The sequence below is a fragment of the Leucopleurus acutus genome (genome assembly GCF_964270905.1).
Source record: "Leucopleurus acutus genome assembly, chromosome: 12".
NCBI lineage: Eukaryota > Metazoa > Chordata > Mammalia > Artiodactyla > Delphinidae > Leucopleurus > Leucopleurus acutus.
This window is the reverse complement of record NC_139154.1, coordinates 46,720,469-46,740,060: the sequence shown is the minus strand read 5'-3', so window position 1 is coordinate 46,740,060 and position 19,592 is coordinate 46,720,469. Positions and strand designations below refer to the sequence as shown.

General features: G+C 52.5%; 2 protein-coding genes across 2 annotated transcripts in view; both read left to right on the top strand.

The window, feature by feature from the left end:
• Positions 1-3,675, top strand: part of LOC309970145 (DNA (cytosine-5)-methyltransferase 3A-like) — a gene marked incomplete at its 3' end in the record, with an annotated part of 60,562 nt that extends 56,887 nt beyond the window's left edge. Inside the window, exon 5 of the mRNA XM_082852410.1 lies at positions 3,590-3,675. Within this exon, the coding sequence (XP_082708536.1) occupies positions 3,590-3,675 (86 nt within the window). The remainder of the gene's footprint in view (positions 1-3,589) is intronic.
• A 423-nt stretch (positions 3,676-4,098) lies between these two features.
• DNMT3A (DNA methyltransferase 3 alpha) overlaps positions 4,099-19,592 on the top strand; it is a 37,333-nt gene continuing 21,839 nt past the window's right edge. Inside the window, exon 1 of the mRNA XM_082851402.1 lies at positions 4,099-4,220. Within this exon, the coding sequence (XP_082707528.1) occupies positions 4,134-4,220 (87 nt within the window). The 5' untranslated portion in view covers positions 4,099-4,133. The remainder of the gene's footprint in view (positions 4,221-19,592) is intronic.

Sequence of the window (19,592 nt, the reverse complement as noted above, 5' to 3'; positions counted from 1 at the left end):
GCACTGGGCAAAAACATCCCACGTGTCCTTGATCTTCAAAATTTGGCCCTGGAGCAGTCCTGTGTGGCCCCAGCTATTCAGGTAGTGGGGATGCTGGCAGGGATCAGAGCTGGGGTCCCTAAAGGTCACTGTGACTTGCCTGGTTGCTGAGACTGGTGAGCTGTTACCTAGAGGGGTGGGCAGTGGCCTACTGGAGTCTCGGCCGCTGGTCCAGCAGTCAGCCACACAGAACACATAGGCAGCTGCTTGGTTCCAAGGAGGAAGGAGACTGAGGCCCCAGGGTGGAAGTGCATTGGCCATGGTCTCCTTTCGGTTCCCCTCATTCCAGGTCTCTTTTCAGGGGCCCCATCCGTCTGTCCTGGAAGCACTCTCATTAGTTCCTACACAGGAAAAATGGAGGGCTTTAAGGCAGTCTTGGCCTGGGCACCCTCCCAGGAGCCCCAGATCTTGATAGTACAACCAGGAGAAAGGAAGAGCAGAGGAGATGATGAGTAATAAAGGACGAGAGCCACCTGGACAGGCAGGTGGTGGCCCTGGAACTGCTCCTGCACTCTTAGCACTGAGGCCGTCATGATGATAGTAGTAACGATGGTAATGTGGCTTTCTTTTTTATTTTATTTTATCTTACTTATTTTATTTTTTCTGAATATTAACTATGTGTTGAGTGTTCTATGTCCTTACTACTCAAAGTGGTCCATGGACAGCAGCGTCTCCCGGCATGACCTGGGATGTTAGAAATGTAGGATCTCAGGCCCCACCCTAGACCTGCTGAATCAGAAGCTACATTTGAAAGAGATCCTCATGATTTCAGTGCATATTAAACTTTGCTGTTTATGTGATTCTCTTATTTAATCCTTGCTAGCATCTGAGGAAGACTTTTTTACCCCCCATTTTTCAGGTGGGGAGACTGAGGGTTCAGACAGGTTAAGTAACTTACCCGAGATTATACGACCAGTAAAGGACCAGCACCAGAGTAGGGTCAGTACAAAGCTCCTCTCTGCTTAGACAGAACACGCAGCATTGGGCTAGTGGCTGCCCTCTGAGGCCAGCCTGGCCTCAGCCCTGTCATTGAGATTTGGGTTCACTTTAAAGGGAATTTGGGGGTGGCCCCTGGCAGAGCGTAGCCTCAGACCAACAGGTAAGTGTTAGAAGCACCCTGGCCTCTCCTGCCCCCAGGACATGAGATGCCCCAGGGTCATGTCCAAGCCTGCCAGGGCCACCCTGGAAGGCACACAGCCACCTGGCCCAGCCTGTGACCCTGGATCTGGGCCAGGAGCAGATGGACTGCAGAGGGAGTGTCGAGAGAGCTGCTGACCCCCCTTGACTCAGGACAAGTGCTGTATTCTAAGGCCGCCCAGTTGGTTGTTTTGCTGGGACGGGCTGGAAAGTGTGTGTGTGTGTGTGTGTGTTTGTGTGTGTGTGTGTGTGTGTGTGTGAGAGAGAGAGAGAGAGAGAGAGATATCACTCAAGTGGGCATGCGCAGAGTATGTCAGGGAGAAAATTCCAGAAAGAAGCCAGTTGGAAACCGCATGAGGAAAAATTCTGTTTCGGGGAGCATGGGGGCTGGGGAATGAGGAAGGGGGGGGCATCAGGGTGGTGCTGTGTGAAATAAGCTAGCCGGCTTGGGAGTCAGGAGCTCTGAAATCTGATCTCAACTCTGGCAGTACGTCTCTGCTCCTGGGGCCTCAGTTTCCCCTTCGAAGGGCTGGACAAGTACCCCATCATCTCTACAATTCCTTCAGCCCCGACTTTCTTTCATTCTAATGAATAGATGATTCCCTGTAAACCACATGCCACGGAGGGTCCCCGAAGGAAGGTCCCAGGGGGCAGCAGGCTGCCTCCTGATCCAAGGGTGGGCGCCCCCTTCTGGCAGCCCAAAGCCTCACTAGGGCAGAACGCGGAGGATCTGAGAGGAGGGGCGACCCCCGGGAAGGAGGGAGGCCCGGAGCGGGCAAGAGGGGAAGCCCGGCTCCAGGATGCCCGAGAAAAAGTTGGGGAGCTGGCTGTGGTGAGACAAGAGGGCCTAAAGGAAGCTCGAGGAGGAGACAGAGAAAGTCCGGTGAGACGTAAAGGCCTGCTGTGTACACAGCCTTGGCGAGTACACGTGACCCCCACTTCCTCCCGCCCCTGGGGGCAGCTGGCACCGCGGGGTCCACACCTCCCACTCGCCCGCAGGTGCTGGCCCTGCCCTCCCCGTCCCCAGGCTCCAGGTCGCCAAAGCCCAGAGCAGAGCCCCGGGTCTTCCCCAGTGAGAGAGGGGGAGAGAAACATCCTCTTCGGGGACCGAGGATTCAGAGACCTTCAGTGCCATAGCTGGTTTCCGCCTCAGAGCCAGGAGATGCAGGAGGGGCTGTTTTTTCCGTTTTGGGCTCTTTGTCTCCCCTTCACACCCCCCTCCCCGCCCCCCCAAGCGACCATGAGCCAGCCTTAGTGACCTTCCTGCTTTGGGCCCGAGCTCAGTACTCTTGGCTTCAGACAAAGGAGTTCTGGGGCCCAGGTGAGAGGAGGCTCACCTCCCACTCTCCTCACCCCCCAGCCCAGCCCCATCCTCCAGCAGGAAGCTCAGAGGCATAATTAACCCAGCCTACAGCCAGGCCAGGACTGCAGACTCCGGGATGTGATGGCCCGGGAAGGGCGTTTGAGAGGTGACGACCCTGAGCTGGGTGGGGTAGGAGAGTGGGTAGGTACCAGGGTAGGAGCGCAGGGACATTCTGTGCCCCCCGCCCCGGACCCTTAAAGACGGTACTGCTGGGACTTCAGCCTCCAGGGGAGCCTTCCCTTCCAGGAACTGGAATCAGGGCCCATTGAGGAACTGCAGGGAAGAGGAGCAGGGAAACGCTGCCTTCCGGAAGCATTAGAAGGGTTATGTACCTTGATTCAGTGAAGAAAAGGCCTGGAAAGCTTACAGAGGTCACATGGAGACAGTTGGAATCCAAGGCTTCTAGAATAAAGGCTGAACTCAGGGACCTAAGAATGGGCGGAGAATGGGGGACCGAAGCAGATATTCATGGCAGAAGCGCAATATTGAGAACTTCAGGAGCACCTTAGAAACCATTTCCGGCATCTTTATTTTCCAGATGAGGAAACTGAGTCTCAGAGAGACGAAGTTGTTTCAGCAGAGTCCTGCTGCTGTCTCCCTGTGCCCTCCCCCTCCCCCTAGAGCATCTTCGCTGCACCCCACACATACAAGCCAGTGCTCCCTTCCAGGGCCAGGGAGAGCTGTGCAGTCTGGCCCCTCCTCTGGGAAGGGAGCTGTGTCGCAACTGGGAGCAGGCAAGGGGGCTATTTCCGGATCCCTTCTGTGTGCCTGAGGCACTCGATGGGCCAGAAGCCACAGTGCTGGCTTTTCTGTTGTTCCTGCGGATTTGGGCCTCCAGCCCTGCCCCAGTCCTTTTTCTGCCCTGGCGGTGCTCTGAGTCCTGGGGCCAGCATGACGCCTGGCACACAGTAGGCCATCAGGTTTGACACAGGAATGACTAGACGGTTGGAGAAGCCCTATCCCCGTGGCAGGGACCCCAGGCACAAGGTGAGGCCTCCGAGCCACTCCTGTAACTCTGCCGACAGTCCCTTTGTTCTTCCCTCTCCACAGGCAAAGAACAGAAGGAGACCAACATCGAATCCATGAAAATGGAGGCAAGTGTTTTCCTCAACCCCCAGGGGCTCTGTGGATCCTGATTCTAGGAGAAGAGAGCCACCGCTCTGACCGACTGTGGCGAGTGTGTGTGAGGGGCCCAAGGTGGCCCCTGGCCCCTTCTTTACATGTCCCTCTGTGAGGAGCAGAGGAAGTGGGTGTGGAGGTTGGAAGGCCCCCAGCGAGGCAGCCAGCTGGTCCCCCTTCAAGACCAAGCACCTCCCCTCCCAGTTTATGTCCTGCCCCACATCCCTCACTTCTCCAGCCCAGACAGGGGCTTGGCCCGCACTCGCAGGGCTGGCATCTCTGGCCAGGAGTCAGAGCTCTGTGTTCTGCTCGAGGTGAGTGCCTCCTTGGTTTCCCCTCCAGGAGGAAAAAACCCTGCAGCGGGGCTGTCCGTGCTCACCTTAATGCCGGTCTGTCTCTGTCATCTCTGTCCTAGGGCTCCCGGGGCCGGCTGCGGGGTGGCCTGGGCTGGGAGTCCAGCCTCCGCCAGCGGCCCATGCCGCGGCTCACCTTCCAGGCGGGGGACCCCTACTACATCAGCAAGCGCAAGCGGGACGAGTGGCTGGCACGCTGGAAAAGGGAGGTGAGGTGCCTTCTGGCCTGGGCCCCAGCCTGTCCCACGGAACTGGGAAACCGGAAGTTAGCTTCAGCCACTGTCTGCAGCTGTTGTCAGGCCCTGGCTGAGCCTCAGTTTCCCCTTCAGGTTAACCTCTCGCACTTACAGGGCACTGCTGGATCCCTAGGCAGTGGCTGGGTCCTTCGTTCTTTCAACAAATGTTATTGGACATTTACCGTGTAACCAGGCAGTGTCCTGGGCTTTGCGCGTATAGAATTCCTGCCCTCATGGAGCTGACATTCTGATGGGGAAGATGGACAGGAAACAAGTAAACAAGAGGTTGGAATAGAGGTTAACAGAGGCCTGCTTTAGGTGGGGTGGTCAGGACAGGCTTCTTGGAGGAGGTGGCATTTAAGTTCAGGCCTAAAGGAACAGAAGAGCTGGCTCTGTGAGTTGTGGGGTGGGGGAGAACATTCTAGGCAGAGGAAATAGCACAAGCGAGGCCCTGACTTGTTTGGCTACGTGAAAGACCGATACTCCCAGAGTGAACCGAGCAGGGGAGAAAGTGGGGTCAGATGAAGCTGGGCGGTAAGCAGGGTCCAGTCTTACAGGGCCTTGAGGTCCCGGCCGAAAGCTGTTTTTTTGTTTGTTGTTTGTTTTATAAATTTATTTATTTATTTAATTTTGGCTGCGTTGCTGCACGTGGGCTTTCTCTAGTTGCGGCGAGCGGGGGCTGCTCTTTGCTGTGGTGCCTGGGCTCCTTCTCATTGTGGTGACTTCTCTTGTTGCAGAGCACGCAGGCTCAGTAGTTGTGGCTCACAGGCCCTAGAGCGCAGGCTCAGTAGTTATGGTGCGCGGGCTTAGTTGCTCCGCGGCATGTGGGATCTTCCCGGACCAGGACTCGAACCCGTGTCCCCTGCATTGGCAGGTGGATTCTTAACCACTGCGCCGCCACCGGGGAAGCTGCCCCGAAAGCTGGTTTAACGCTGTGTCCTGGGAAGCCATTGAAGGTTTCTATGCAGGGGAGTGATTTGATGTGGATTAAAGGAGCAGCAATGGAGACGGATAGGGACAGATCCAGAGATTTAGAGATAGAAACAGCAGGGCTTGCTGATGGATGGCCGGGGTGGGGGAGGGGAGGGAATGGAAGCACGACTCCCAGGGGTTTGGCCTGAACACCTGGGTGATGGGTGTGCTACTTCCTTAGGTGGGCAAGACTAGGGGAGGAACGAGTTTGGGACGGAAGGGAATCAAGGGTTTCGCCTGAGATGCTGAGGTGCCTGGAGCCTGGAGCATAGGGAGGTCCAGGCTGCAAATCAAAGATGAGAAGGCGTCAGGGGCAGAACCTGGCGTTTAAGTCCACGAACACTGATGAGCTCATGTAGGAAACAGGAGGAGAAAGCAGAGACAGTGTCTCTGGATTCTATCCACAGAAACCCGACACTTACAGCCACGTGGAGAGGGGGACTGAGAAGGGGCCTGGGAGGAAGAAGAGGGAGGAAGAGCCGTGTCTCAGAAAGGAGAAGGTTTTCCAGAGGCAGTGGCCGCCCAGCCCTGCGGAGGCTGAGTTGAGACAGGCTGTTTGCACCTGCCGATCTGGAGGTAGCTGGTGACTTTTAGAGAGGCTTCTGTGCGGGTTGGGAGGGAGAAAGCCAGCCCAGGGAGGGCTTCAGTAGCCAGGGGAGGTGATGCCGTGGAGACCAAGGGGCGAAACCAGTTTACGAAGCACCATTGTGGGGCTGCTCTCCTGTATGTCTGGTTAGTAGAGAGAAGCCCGTTGACCTACCGGCACCAGGAAGGGAAGGGAAACGCGAACTGCCACCACGTGGGGCCTTTCACCTTCACTCTCACTTGTCTTTACCCCAGGCCTGCAAAGGATGGTGTTACCCGTTTGCATTGTGTGAGAACTTGCTCTAGAGAAAGTTCAGTACAGGGTGGGGTGGCTACTTGATTGTTTCCAGTTCCTTTGGGATCCAGGAAGGCAGAAATTTCTCTCCTGGAGGAGCCTGGAAAAGGGACAACCTGTCCAAGGTCTGGGAGAAGAGACGCTTGACTCTGAGCATTCAGCGTGATCTTTGGGATGGAAATTCATTCAGGACCTGGGGCTATTCCCCTGTGGCCTGTGGGAGGGGCTTTGCTTTTTAACCCCTTGTTATGAGTGGCCTGTATTTCTGCTCTCCCTTAGCCCTAGGGCCAGAGGCTAGATATAAAGACTTCTTTTTTTTTCTTTAATATTTATTTGTTTATTTGGCTGCGCCGGGACCTCGGTGCGTGTGCGGGATCTTTTAGTTGGGGCACGTGGGCTCTAGTTCCCTGACCAGGCATGGAACCCGGGCCCCCTGCATTGGGAGCGCAGAGTGTTAACCACTGGACCACCAGGGAAGTCCCTAGCTATAAAGACTTTTACGCTTGAAAAGCTTCTAGAAATTTGGTGATCCTCAAACTGTGCTCCCTTGAAGAAGCAGTATGGAGGCCTGCTCTCAGTTGCAATAAAAAAGGCAGGTGTTTTCTCAACTCACAGGGAAAAGTAAGATAATAGATACATTTTCTCAATTTTAAAATTTCCACTAAAATTTAAAAAGACTTTTTTTTTATTATGAACCTGTTCTGACATAGACAGAAATAGAGAGACTAGTATAATGAACCCCCATGTACCTATCACCAAAGTGCAACAACCATTAAAAGCTTTTCTAGAAAAAAGAAACCTTTGGCATCTGCTTCCCCCAACTGATAAAGATCATCAATGAGCGTGAACAGAAAAACTTTAAAGTTGATTTAATTTACAATATTTTAGGGATGCGTGACTTGAGATGTAGAGACTTGCGCCCAGAATATATTTTCTGCTAGTAACGTTGTTCCTTGTTCATATGATACAACTCAAGATTTCCACGACTTCCGGTACAAGCGCTAGAACCCTGGAGCCCGTTATTTCAGACTAGGGGCTGGGGCTGCAGAGTTACGAGCTGGCCACAAGCTTACTCAGGGCACAGGGAAGGGGCTGGAATGGGATTGAGTTCAGGCTGCTACTGCCACGTGGGGGCCATCCCCAGAGACCACACTCGCCCCTCTTGGGCTCTGCCAGGGCACTAGGGAAGGGCTAGCTACAGGTAACAAGAGCATTGGGGAGGACTTCCCCGGCAGTCCAGTGGTTAAGACTCTGTGCTTCCACTGCAGGGGGCTCGGGTTTGATCCCTGGCCAAGGAACTAAGAGCCCACATGCCTTGCGGCCAGAAAGAACCGTGGGGAAACACAGGTAGCTCCCGAGATTCCCAAGTGCCCCTCAGGCTAAAGAGCAGTAACTGTCTTCATCAGGCCTGTTTCCTAAGTGGCTTACCAAGGGGAAAGAAATCCGTCCTCCTTTTGCAGTTTCCTCTTAGTTATCTGGCACTTGGCCCTTTCTTCTGAAACTGCCTCACTAGGCCTTTCTGACCTCGTCCCCAAGATTCTTCCCATCTCCTCCAACTGCATCTTCTTAACATCCTCCTCTGTCCCTTGACTGTGGCACTCCCAGATGTCTGCTCCCTCCCTTGATAGTGGCACCCCCAGATGTCTGCTCCCACCCTCAGCCGGTCTTTAAAGACCTTTTTTTTTTTTTTTTGGTTGTGTTGGGTCTTCATTGCTGCGCGTGGGCTTTCTCTAGTTGTGCTGAGCGGGGGCTACTCTTCCTTGTGGTGTGCAGGCTTCTCATTGTGGTGGCTTCTCTTGTTGTGGAGCACAGGCTTTAGGCCTGCAGGCTTCAGTAGTTGTGACTCTTGGGCTCTAGAGCGCAGGCTTAGTAGTTGTGGTGCAGGGGCTTAGTTGCTTCATGGCATGTGGGATCTTCCTGGACCAGGGATCGAACCCGTGTCCCCTGCATTGGCAGGCGGATTCTTAACTGCTGCGTCTCCAGGGAAGTCCCCTCAGCCAGTCTTGCTCCCCTTACCACTTGTGTGCTCTCATAGATCCTACTCCCAAAAAAGACACATTCCCTACTGCCGAATACAAGCTGTTTCCCAGACTATGCCCCTGGGAGGTCCCGCCAGCATTTCCAAACCTCAGAATGTGACGCCTGCCCTTTGAAGTTCCTGCAGGGCACCATCATTGCGCCGACAGTCAGAACCCTCCCTGTCTGAGTGCCCAGTAAGATACTGGAGCTACCAGAAGCCTAGGGGATTCCTGGTTATCCTATGACAGGGCGAGGGATCGGGCACCTCAGGGAGAGCATCACCAAGGGACTCTTAGACTAATTCTGCCTGGGGTCATCCTCAAATCAGCAAGAGTTGGCTTTTGGCTTTTAAAGGATGAACTTGAATTTAGGGAAGCGGGAGGAAAGGCACTGCAGAAAGAGACATACAGCATGTGCAAAGGTTCGGAGGCACAAGACAGTGTGGCCTTTTCAGGAATGGAAGTTCATGGTGGTGGGTGATGGAGCACAGGGTGCAGGTGCTGGGCTCAGAGCAGCAGGAGTGTGGCTGGGAAGCTGGGCGGGGCCTGAGGGCCTGTGTGCCCTGCTATGGTGCTTCACCTGATCCCAGTCTGCACCTGGTCCACATGCCCCACCTGAAGGGCCTGCTTCCCTCAAAACATCCCCCTCGGCTTAGTTTCCTTTTCCCGTGACCACCCTTGTCAGTCCACAGTTACTGAGTGAGGTCTACTCTTTACTGTGCTGTCCATCTGAGATTATCTGCCTCCCCAGGCCTTTAAAAAAAAAATTAAGAAGACTTAGAATATCACAAATGAATGAAATTTTAAATAATTGGATGAGGAAAATGGGGCATTTCCTCCTTCCCTGAGGCTGAAGTGGGGCTTACTGCTGGAACTGGGTTGCTGGTGTCTGTCCCATCTCCTATTCTCTGCATCTCTACGCCAGTCCTTTTAAGGATTAATCTCTGCTTTAGTCATGACCAGGTCCTGCTACAAACCCAGCAATGGCTCTCCACTGTCTCCCCATCATGTCAGAAATCCTCTGGTTGTTTCTCAAGGCTTCAACCCTCACTGTGACCTCCACAATGGCTCCACCCCACTTCACTACCATTCTGTAATAGGAAGGTCCCCCGTGAGGGACCAGTCTCCCCTTTATACGTCCTTCCTCCCTGCCGTTGTTCCTGCTGTGCTTTCCCCTATCCATTCTTCAGGGTTGAGTCCCAGAGTTGCTACCTCCTCCAGGAAGCTCTCTAGGATTTCTCCAGTCCACACTGACCTCTTCCCTCCTCTGCACCCCTGCAGTCCTTACTGTTAATATTGTTGGGTTTAGCAATCAATTATACTTCATAGAGTATTTTTCACTAACTCTTTCTTACATGTTATGTCTTCACCAATCATGCCCAACCTGATTTTGGGCAGGGAGAACAGGCTCAATGAATACCTGTTGGTTGACTAAGCAGTTGGGAGGTGGGTGAATACGAGACCTCTTCTCAGGGAGCTCAGGCCCAAGCCGTTGGTTTGCGGGGGTCCTGACAAGTGTACCCGGAGAACAGCGTGGGGCTGGGGGACTGTGGGTGGGCTCCCGCGGGTAAGGCAGCGGCTGAGTCTTCGCCACCCTGTGCTCCTGCTGTTCCCACTGGGCCTCTGCTTTGCTTGAGTTGAGGAGAACCTTCCTTGGCCTGGCAGAGCTGGCCCAGGCCTGGGCAGCTGGGAGGGCAGAGGCGAGGCATCCCTCCACCCAAAAGGGGGCAGTTCCAGGCTCCTCCTTCTGACTCTTTTCAGAACAGAATGACCCTGAGGGAGCGCTTTAGGCTTAGGAAGGACTTTTTACAGGTGTTACTTTATTAACCCTCATTACTGAGAGGCAGAGGCCTGGCCAAGCAGCTGGAACAGTCATTGAGCCAGAGAGCCTGCAGACTCCCAGTGTGTATCACTGCTTAGGGCTTTAGGACACAGTTACGGCCGGGTGATGTTATGACTCTCATTAATCTCTTCACCCCAACTGATTCTAAATTGCTTAGAGCCAAGGTACCGTGTCCTGCTGATCTAGGATCTGGCTTCTTTCCTGGCTCCCAACCCGAAAGGAAGGACTTCTGCATCCTTAGACTTATTAGATGCTTAATACATATTAAATACTGATAACGAATAACCTGTGGTCCAAATATCACAGTATCTCCTCCCCTCCCCTCTCCCTCCTGCCCTCAGACCCCCCTCCCCTCCTCACAGGCTGCCCTCGCGGCCTCCTCTTTCCTGGAGGTGAGTCCAGATGCCGACTCGGCTACTGACTGGATGTGGGACCTTCAGCATCACTTACTGAGCACAGCTGAGGTCCCTGTGCTGTTTCTAGACTTGGCTCTACTCTGCTCTCCTGGGCATGTCTCATCTTCATGGGAGTAGCACTCACCAGTTTGTTTTCTGCTTCTGCCCAACCTGAGCTTGTTCAAAGCAGGCCCTCTTGGCACCTCTGCCCCCAGGGCCGCCATTCAGGAGGTACTAGGTAAAGGTTTGCTGAATGAATTAATGAATAATTCGAATCTCAGAGTTGTGTGGGTTAATAAGGTATACTACATAACATTTATAGCACAGGGCTAGCGTATAATAGGACACGGATAATGTGTTTTTTTTGTTTGTTTGTTTTTTGTTTTTTTGGGCTATGCAGCGTAGCTTGTGGGATCTTAGTTCCCTGACCAGGGATTGAACCCGCACCCTTGGCAGTGAAAGCGCAGAGTCCTAACCACTGGACCGCCAGGGAATTCCCAGAAATGAATAATTTTTAAAAACTGATTTTACATAAGTATTACACAAATACATTCCTGTTAAAAAAATAAATAAACCCATCCCTTCCCAGTGATTTTAATTCCCCCATCAGAGAGGTACCTAATGCTATCAGTTTGGTGTATATATGACATGATTTTCTCTATCTATCTATGTGTGTGTGTAAATACATAATTTTGCTTCACAGTTGCTTTTTTTTTCTTTTCCTTTTTTTAATATATATAGAACCACACCGTAGTTTCGTTTTACAGCTTGGTTTTTCGCTTAGAATAAATCTGGGCAATCAAGCCACGTAATTACTGTTCTCCTCCACCATATGGATTACCACGATTTTATTTAACCATTCTCTCACTGGCGGACACTTGTGTGGTTTACAGTATTTTACTGCATAAGCACTGCAGCAGTGAACATCCTGGGTCACGCCTCTTTGCGCATCTGTTTCTCTAAGATAGATACCTAGAAAGAGAAATGCTGGGTTGAAAGGAATATATATCTTGCATTTGATACAGTCTCTGCCAAATCGTCCTCCAGAAAGGGCAGTGCCAATTTATGCTCCCGTAAACAAGGTATGAGAAGATCTCCACCTTTGCCAACATCAATATTTTGCTAATCTAACGGGTGGGAAAACGGTGTCTTGTTATGATTGTAATTGGCAGTTCCCAGATAATAAGTGAGGTTGGACGCCTTTTCATATGTTTATCGGCCATTTGTGCTGCTGCTTCTGTGAGCTGAGCAAATGTTGCTTCCTCTTGCTTTATAACCCTGCAGTCTCAACAGACTGTGCTTCCTGTCGGCCCTGGGAAGAACAGCCTGTGAACGTCCAGCCTGTGAATGTCATCTCCTGCTGTGCTATATTCCATTTAATAAGCAACCGCTAAGCACCTACTACGTCGGGGAGCGGGGGCATTGTGCTGGGGGCTTTGGGAATAAGGAGATGAATTAAGTGTGATCTCCTGGGCTTTAGTACAGGAGATGTGAGAAATGGCGACACAAAGTAGACCATTAAGGACTCAAACCAAATTATTAGCAAAGTATGTGCGTAGCAGTTTTAGGGGATTCCGACTGGCAGACGGTCCTTGCTTATTCACTATATGTAAACTAATGAAAACCTGAACGCTTGCAGGATGGCCTCAAAAATAACATCACCCTTGAAGGAGATGATGCCATTTGGAGCAGGCATGACAAGTATACTTTACCAAAAGGCTGAACACATTTTAAAGGGACTTCTGTGACAGCTCGTAATCAGTAGTGAGCTCCAGGGCTGGCCTTTAGGACGGGCTGTGAAACTGTCATCACAGAGGCGCCCCATTGTCTCTTAAATGGACCGGCTGTTTGCACACTGGCGTGTTCATTCCATCTGGGGGGCACAGAGAGAAGAGCTCTTAGAGCAACCCTCACTTTTTAGTGGTGAGAAAACAGTAGTGGGGAGGATGGTCGTAATTTGAGTCTGGTCCACCAGCGGCCACGGCCAAGCCTGAGCTAGGCCAAAGGGGTAGCTTTGTGAGCACGTACTTCACGCCAGGGACTGTGCCGAAAGCATTAACTCTCGCCACAGTCCTAAGAGATGATAAAGTTAATTTGTCTATCAGGATTCACACAATGGAGGCCACCTCTGTGGCCCAGCCCAGTTCACGAATCTAAACCTAGGTCAGTGCATGGGAATTCCCTGGTGGTCCAGTGGTTAGGACTCCGTGCTTCCACTGCAGGGGGCACGGGTTCCATCTGGGGTTGGGGAACTAAGATCCCAGCATGCCTCGTGGCGCAGCCAAAAAAGTTTAGAGGATAAAATAAAATAAATAAACCTAGGTTAGTGCAGTTACAGGAAACTCTTGCCCAGGAATCCTAACATCCACCAATCACAATCCTCCAACTCAGTTTAGCGAGCTCACCTTCCCCTAGGAAACAGGACCGGCTGCCTTTTAGGGAAATTCCATCTCTCCTAGCCAATCACGCCCTGTTCCGAGGTGGCTCTTCTAACAGTAGGTGAGCCTCGCTCTCGCCCAGCATCCCTGGTCAAGAGCGCACGCAGCTCTGAGGTGCTGTACTCCCCCAGTCCAAGCACTGTTCTGCCTTGAATAAAGGACATCAAACTTGTTACTAAATTGTATTTTTTTTCATTTGACAGGTATATTATCTGCAAGTACTACAAGAACTAATTTTTATCCCCATTTTACGATTAGGAAGCTAAGATTCCCCTAGGTGAGGAGGTTAAGAGCCACGTGGATGTCCTTGTGGAGAGGCCCATGGGCTAAACCAGACTCCAGATTGCATGCGGCTTCTGTTTCGTACCCAGATGACTCCACTAGAACCGGGTCTTCCTGGTTTTCAGTCTTGGCTTCCCCTGAAACAACAGAATGGGGTGGGAGGGAGCACAGTGGCCCAGCCCTCCTGCCCATGCTGCCTCACCCCACCTCCGCCCTCACCCCACCTTGGCTGCCGGGTCTTGCCAGGTTTGGGTCCTTTTCACCCTGGGGACCCCTCCCGCACTTCCTGCTCCCCTCATTTGGTCCTGAGCCCTCGCCCTTGAATTACTGTTTTTTCATGATCTTATGTTTGATGTTGTGAAACTGGCTTAAATGAATGGAATGAGATTCAGGAGGTCTGGTTTCTGGGCTCAGCCTCTACCCCGATCAATCTGAGAAGGTCATTCTCTTCTCTGCGCTTCAGTTTCCTCGTTTGCAGTGTGACACAACTAGACTAGCCGACCCCCGAGATTCTGAAATCGCATAATTTAGGGGGAGGAGGACTGGAGTCATGACCTGTAGCTCCCTTTGTCTCTTATATGACCTTGTACGTACATCCTAAATTAAATATTTGAGTGAATTCTCAGACTTCACATATATGCCTCTTCAAGAGGCACATCCATAAAGCATCTTGATAAAGATGCTTAGAAAAAAACTTTCATAAAATTCACATTTTGTGCTAGAATATAGCTTTCTTTTTTTTTGCGGTACGCGGGCCTCTCGCTGCTGTGGCCTCTCCCGTTGCGGAGCACAGGCTCCGGACGCGCAGGCTCAGCGGCCATGGCTCACGGGCCCAGCTGCTCCGCGGCACGTGGGATCTTCCTGGACCGGGGCACGAACCCGTGTCCCCTGCATCGGCAGGCAGACTCTCAACCACTGCGCCACCAGGGAAGCCCTAGAATATAGCTTTCTTTTCCTCTTCTTGATGGTCCCCTTTTCTTCCTCTGTGTTTTCTGCCAGGATCAGAAAGGTGGGACATGAAGCTCATCGTTAACTAGGCCTGGGCGAGGGAGGGGCTTGAATCCATCACTAAAAAAGCTGATGTTGCAAATGCACCCCTGTCTGACAGGCACATATTCCTGGGGCATTTCCTTAGCTCAGGAACTCACGTCCTTGTTCTGACTTTGGTCGCCATGTTCCTAGGTCTGCCCCTGACCGCTAGTTTTCGTTAGTCACACAATCATCTGTTCATTATTTTATTTATTTTATTTTTGGCTGCATTGGGTCTTAGTTGTGGCACGCGGGATCTTTGCTGAGGCGTTCAGGATCTCTCATTGCGGCGTGCAGGCTTCTCTCTAGTTGTGGCGCTTGGGCTCCAGGGCGTGTGGGCTCTGTAGTTTGTGGCACACAGGCTCTCTAGTTGAGGTGCGCGGGCTCAGTAGTTGTGGTACGCGGGCTTAGTTCCCTGGCCAGGGATCGAACCCGCGTCCCCTGCATTGTAAGGCAGATTCTTTACCACTGAACCACCAGGGAAGTCCCTGTTCATTATTTTAGAGAGTTACAAACCTTGACTGAGCAAATACTTTGTGCTCAGGCTTTCAGAAAACTCCATATGCATCTGGGTCTCTACTGTGTTCCCACATTTTCTAGACACTAAAGAAACACATTTAAAGGAATGTCAGAATCCCACCCTGGGAGAGGTAGGCAGGTAGGTACTGCAATAGGTTGCAATAGAAATGTGAGGAAAGGGGCCATGGGAGCGGCTAACTTGCCCTGCCCAAGGAGCCCGGGAAAGCTTGCCAAAGAAGAGACATCCTGCAGGCCTGCCACAGGGACAGTGGGGGCAGGGCATTGAGTGGGATCATGAGGTCGGTGGTCCAAGAAATCCTCTAGGAGTTTGGGATCGAGAGCACCTCAAGATTTCTTGCATATTTAGTTCAGCTTTTGGAAACATCCTCATAGCCCTTGCTACGAGGCAAACAGGAGAAGACATAACGGTGCCCTTCTCTCTGCTTTGTTTTAAAGATCAGACCATTCGTTAAGGAGGTCCAGGGAGGCTCAAGCATGGCGGGGGTCAGCTGGACTCTGTCAAGGAGCCTACGCTCTAGATGAAGGAGTGAACGGACTTGTGTTAGTATTTCTTAGATACGCAGAGCACCGTGCTGGCGCTGCAGGAGACTGCTGCACCCAGTCCCAGGGCACACGTGGTCTAGAGGAGGAGGCAGGAGTGCTCACCATGAGCTGCTGTGTCAGATGCAGTTCTGTGCTCCTGCCACCAAGAGTCTGGTGAGCACAGAGGAGGGTGAGAGAGCTTCTGCAGGAACTCCTGGAAAGTTTCATGGAGGAGGTGTCCTTTGAGAATTCCAGTAGGGATAAATAGAGAAGGTGTTTCAGGGAAAAGAACCACTGAGGGCAAAGAGAAGGAGGCATGAAGCTTCTGGGTTGTTTAGGGAACAGCAAGAGATCTGGTAACTAGGTGTGGGAGTTGGGGAGGAAGAAGAGAGAAAACTACAAAGGGAGATGGTCAGATCGTCACCAGTCTTCCTGTCATAGTGAGAAATGCAGGCTTCACTGTGTAGAGGGAGCTGGAATGTGAGAGAACTGGATGTGTATTTTGGGAAGATAACCGTGGCCGCATTGCAAGGGGGCCCAGAGCAGGGAAGGTTAGACCAATTAGGAGGGCATTACGTCTGGTGTTGGCGGAGGGTCCAGGCAGCGGGAGGCAGACTTGGTAGATACAGCTTGCCTCTGGTTGGCAGGAAGAGAGAAACCTGCCTGGGGGTTGGGGGCTGGGGGTGAGGGGGCATTATCTCAGCTAGGGAGGAAGAACAGGTTTGGGGCAGGAAGGTGGTATGGACTTACCATTTTCTTAAGGATGTATTTTGATGAGCAGAAGTTTTTCATTTTAATAAAGTCCAATTTAACCAAATTTTTCTTGTATTGGGGTGCGTGTGTGTGTGTGTGTGTGTGTGTGTGTGTGTGTGTGTGTGTGATCTCTGAGTTCTCTGCCTACCCCAGGGTCATGAAGATATTCTCTTAGGAGGAGTGGACTTTTTTTGTGTGTGTGTGGTATGCGGGCCTCTCACTGCTGTGGCCTCTCCTGTTGCGGAGCACAGGCTCCAGACACGCAGGCTCAGCGGCCATGGCTCACGGGCCCAGCCGCTCCGCGGCATGTGGGATCTTCCCGGACCGGGGCACGAACCCGTGTCTCCTGCATTGGCAGGCGGCCTCTCAACCACTGCCCCACCAGGGAAGCCCGGGAGTGGACTTTTAAGTTAGGTTTTGGACAAGCTGCTTTTGAGAAGCCAGCATGGTGGCTGTTGGTGGGGAGAGGGTTAGCAGGCACTCAAGAGTCATCCACCTGGAAGGCAAGTGCAGGCTGGTGAGCAGGGAGGGAAGAGCCCAATGCGTGGAGAGCAGCCCTGCCTTGAGAGGACCCGGGTAGGGAGCGGCAGGCACTTGGGGCCTCTGGGAGCAGCTGGCTGGCATGCGGTTGTGTGTGTGTGTGTGTGTGTGAATGTTACCATCTTTCTGACTTGCCACTCTTTAATAACAACTCTTCACAGATGCCATGAGACTCTAGTCAATGATTAGTGGGCAGGATATTTTAACTTTTCACTTCTAACTCAGATGGATTAAACAAAAATAGGGATAAAAGAGTGCAGTCTCCTATATATTTGAATCTAGATACTGTTTAAAAGGCAACTATATGGGGCAAACAAAGAACCAGAAACTGAGTTGGACTTGCTTTATATATACCAAGGATGCTGTTAGAATTCAGTATTTCTTAAAGGGCAGGTTGGTGTATTACCTGGGCAGTGCGTTAAAAAGGCACATTCCAAGGCCCCATTCTGAAACTAGGAGGCAGAAACTCTGGTGTTGTTCCTGAGAAATCTGATTTTCTAGTCAGGTCTCCATGGTTCTGGGGCTTGTGAAAGTTTGAGAACCACAAAGCTTCGGATGATTCGAAGTAAACCAAATCTGACAGCAGAGATTCCTCCAAAAATGCATTTATTGTATCACCTACCACCCTGTCACCCACATCGGGGGTCTCCCCGCACATTCGGATCCCCTGGGAGTTTGCTTTAACCACCGCTGCCTGGGCCCCTCCCTCTGTGTTCAGTGCATCTGGAATTTAACGATGGGCCCTGGCCCAGAGCGTTCCTAAAACTCTCCAGGTGATTCTCATGTACAGCGGGGTTGAGACTCTCAGACCTTGAACACACGGAGCCAAGGAAGAAGTACGGGCTCTAAGGCCGGCACAGCTAGAGAACCGTTTCCAAACGTAGGTGGGGGAGAAGACCGGAAAGGACTTTTCCTTTGGGATGGAGATGGTAGGCGTTCCTGCTGTTTTCAGCAAAGGTTTAGCGCAGTGCTTGTCTGCTGGGCTCCTCCTGGGTCTTCTCTTTGGACCCTGAAACTTGATAGGGTCTGCATGCCTGAATCTGAATGGTGGTCCCTGAGGTCCCTCCCTTTGACCCCTGGAGGCTGGAGATGGGGTTGGGGGAGGGGAGGAGAAAGCAGCCCAGGCTGTTCAGGTTTACCTGGTTCCTGTTGATACACCCCCCCCAACCCCAGGTATAAAATTAACATTTCTCTCCAGAGTCTAGTTTTTAAAGCAAAGTGACAGTATGAGCTTGTGCTCAGGCAAACCTGTTGTAAGATTCTTTCCACCTTTTAAATGATATGCCCTCCTGACTTCCTTTGATCTTATCTGTAATATTCAGCAGATATCTGTGGTCCCATTAGACCGATCAAGAAACTAAGATACAGAGAAGCTAGGTGCGTACTGACCGTCCTGGCGTCGGCTGGGATCCCCTGCTCACATGCTGCTCCGTCTGTTCTTTCTCCTGGCGAGGGGCAGGTGAGGTCTGGGGACCTGCAGCAACGCCACCGCCACCCCTGCTCCCCGCCCAGAGCCTGCACTCGACTCGCTCCGGGTTAGGGGATGGAAGTGCTGGGGGCAGGAGACTTGGGTTTGTGGAGAAGCCTCCCCCTCTGCAGCAGACCCGGAGCTGTAGGGAAAGAGGACGCGGATCGGCGCGGGGAGGGAAGAGGCAGCAGCTGAGGCTCCAGGAGCCTGATGGCAGGTCTGGAGAGTTGGGGCTTCCAAGCCCTCCCATTAGGGAAGTGTGGTAATGACCTGGGAAGGAATGGGGGAGCCAGGGAGGAATGAGGGCTGCCTGGGACAGAGGCGGGGAGATGGAGAAGTGAGGGGTCAGCGAAGAGGTGGCTCCCAGACCCTGCATTTTATGCTCTGGATCAGAATTTATGTGACTGAGCGGATGGTACAACAGGCCCCAGGCAGCTCTCCTCCCCAGCAGGTGTCCATACAGCTGTGCTCGTGCTTCTCCCTGGGAAGCTAATGCGGTTGCAGATGCCCCCGGTGATCTGGCCGTGCTGTCTGGGAAACCTGGGAGGCTGGGCCCAGTCCTGGTTCACCCTCTCTCATCCTCCCTTGAGGCTTCCTGCCTCTCCCGATCCGGGCCACCTCGGATTTCCTTCAGCGCATGGAGGAAGCATCTCCACCACATAATTTACCATCTAATTGTATGCTGTCTTGAATGAGGGCTGTGGTTTCATGTGTGGTGGGTCTTGGGCACGCAATTAGGCTGTGAGTAACAGGCGGGTGGAGGCCATCTCCTGCACTGTCTCCTCCATGTCCTTCCTGGCCTGGCTACTGCATGTGCTCGGGACTCCTAGGGCTCCTGGACCCTAGTGTTTAGGTGTGTTTCGGGCAGGCTCAGATGTTGGCTCCAGGGTAGAGCACAGCCTCCTTACAGTTCTGAAACTAGACTAGACTGGCGAGGGAGGGGGGTGCCCCTGCCCCATGGCATTTGCCTAAAGCTGTGCGTCTCCTGGGCCCAGGTTTGGGGAGGGCACCAAGCCCAGCCGGGCCGGCACCCTGCAGTTGCCATGGTGACCCTTTAGCTTTCCTTCCGAAGGAGGATGGATTTCTCTTTCAGCCCAGATCATCTGCCTGGGCAGCCACCATTTTGTACACTCTGGGAACCAGGCTGCCTAGCCCCACTACCTTCCACTTTCTGCCACAGGGGACGGTTTGTTGAGAGGCTCAGTTTTAAATCCCAGTCCAGTACCAGAGACGGCGTGTTCTCGTTTCAAGGGGGAGCAAGAGAGACAGGCCCAGGAGGTGGGCAGCTCCCCTCAGGTGTGTGTTTACCTCCTCCTCAGTTTTTGGTTCTGACCCTTTGGGTGGGGGGCTGAGTCCCCTGTAGGCCTGTTTCCTCATTTGTCACAGCCAGGGCCATTGGTGGTCTCCACACCTGGCTGGTATCAGAATTACCTAGGGAGGTTTTAATAGATTCCTGGGCCCTACCCCAAGCCAGCTGATCTCCATAGGTGGGGCCCAAGAATCTGTATTTTTAAAAATCTCCTCGGGTGATCCTGATACAAATAAACCCAAATGAGTATGGGATTCTCCTGGCAAGGTGATCTGTGAGGCCCTCACAGGAAGGAAAGGAAGCTCTGCCCTGTGCTGAGGATTGACAGGCCGTACTGGGGTCCCAGGAGCTTCCGA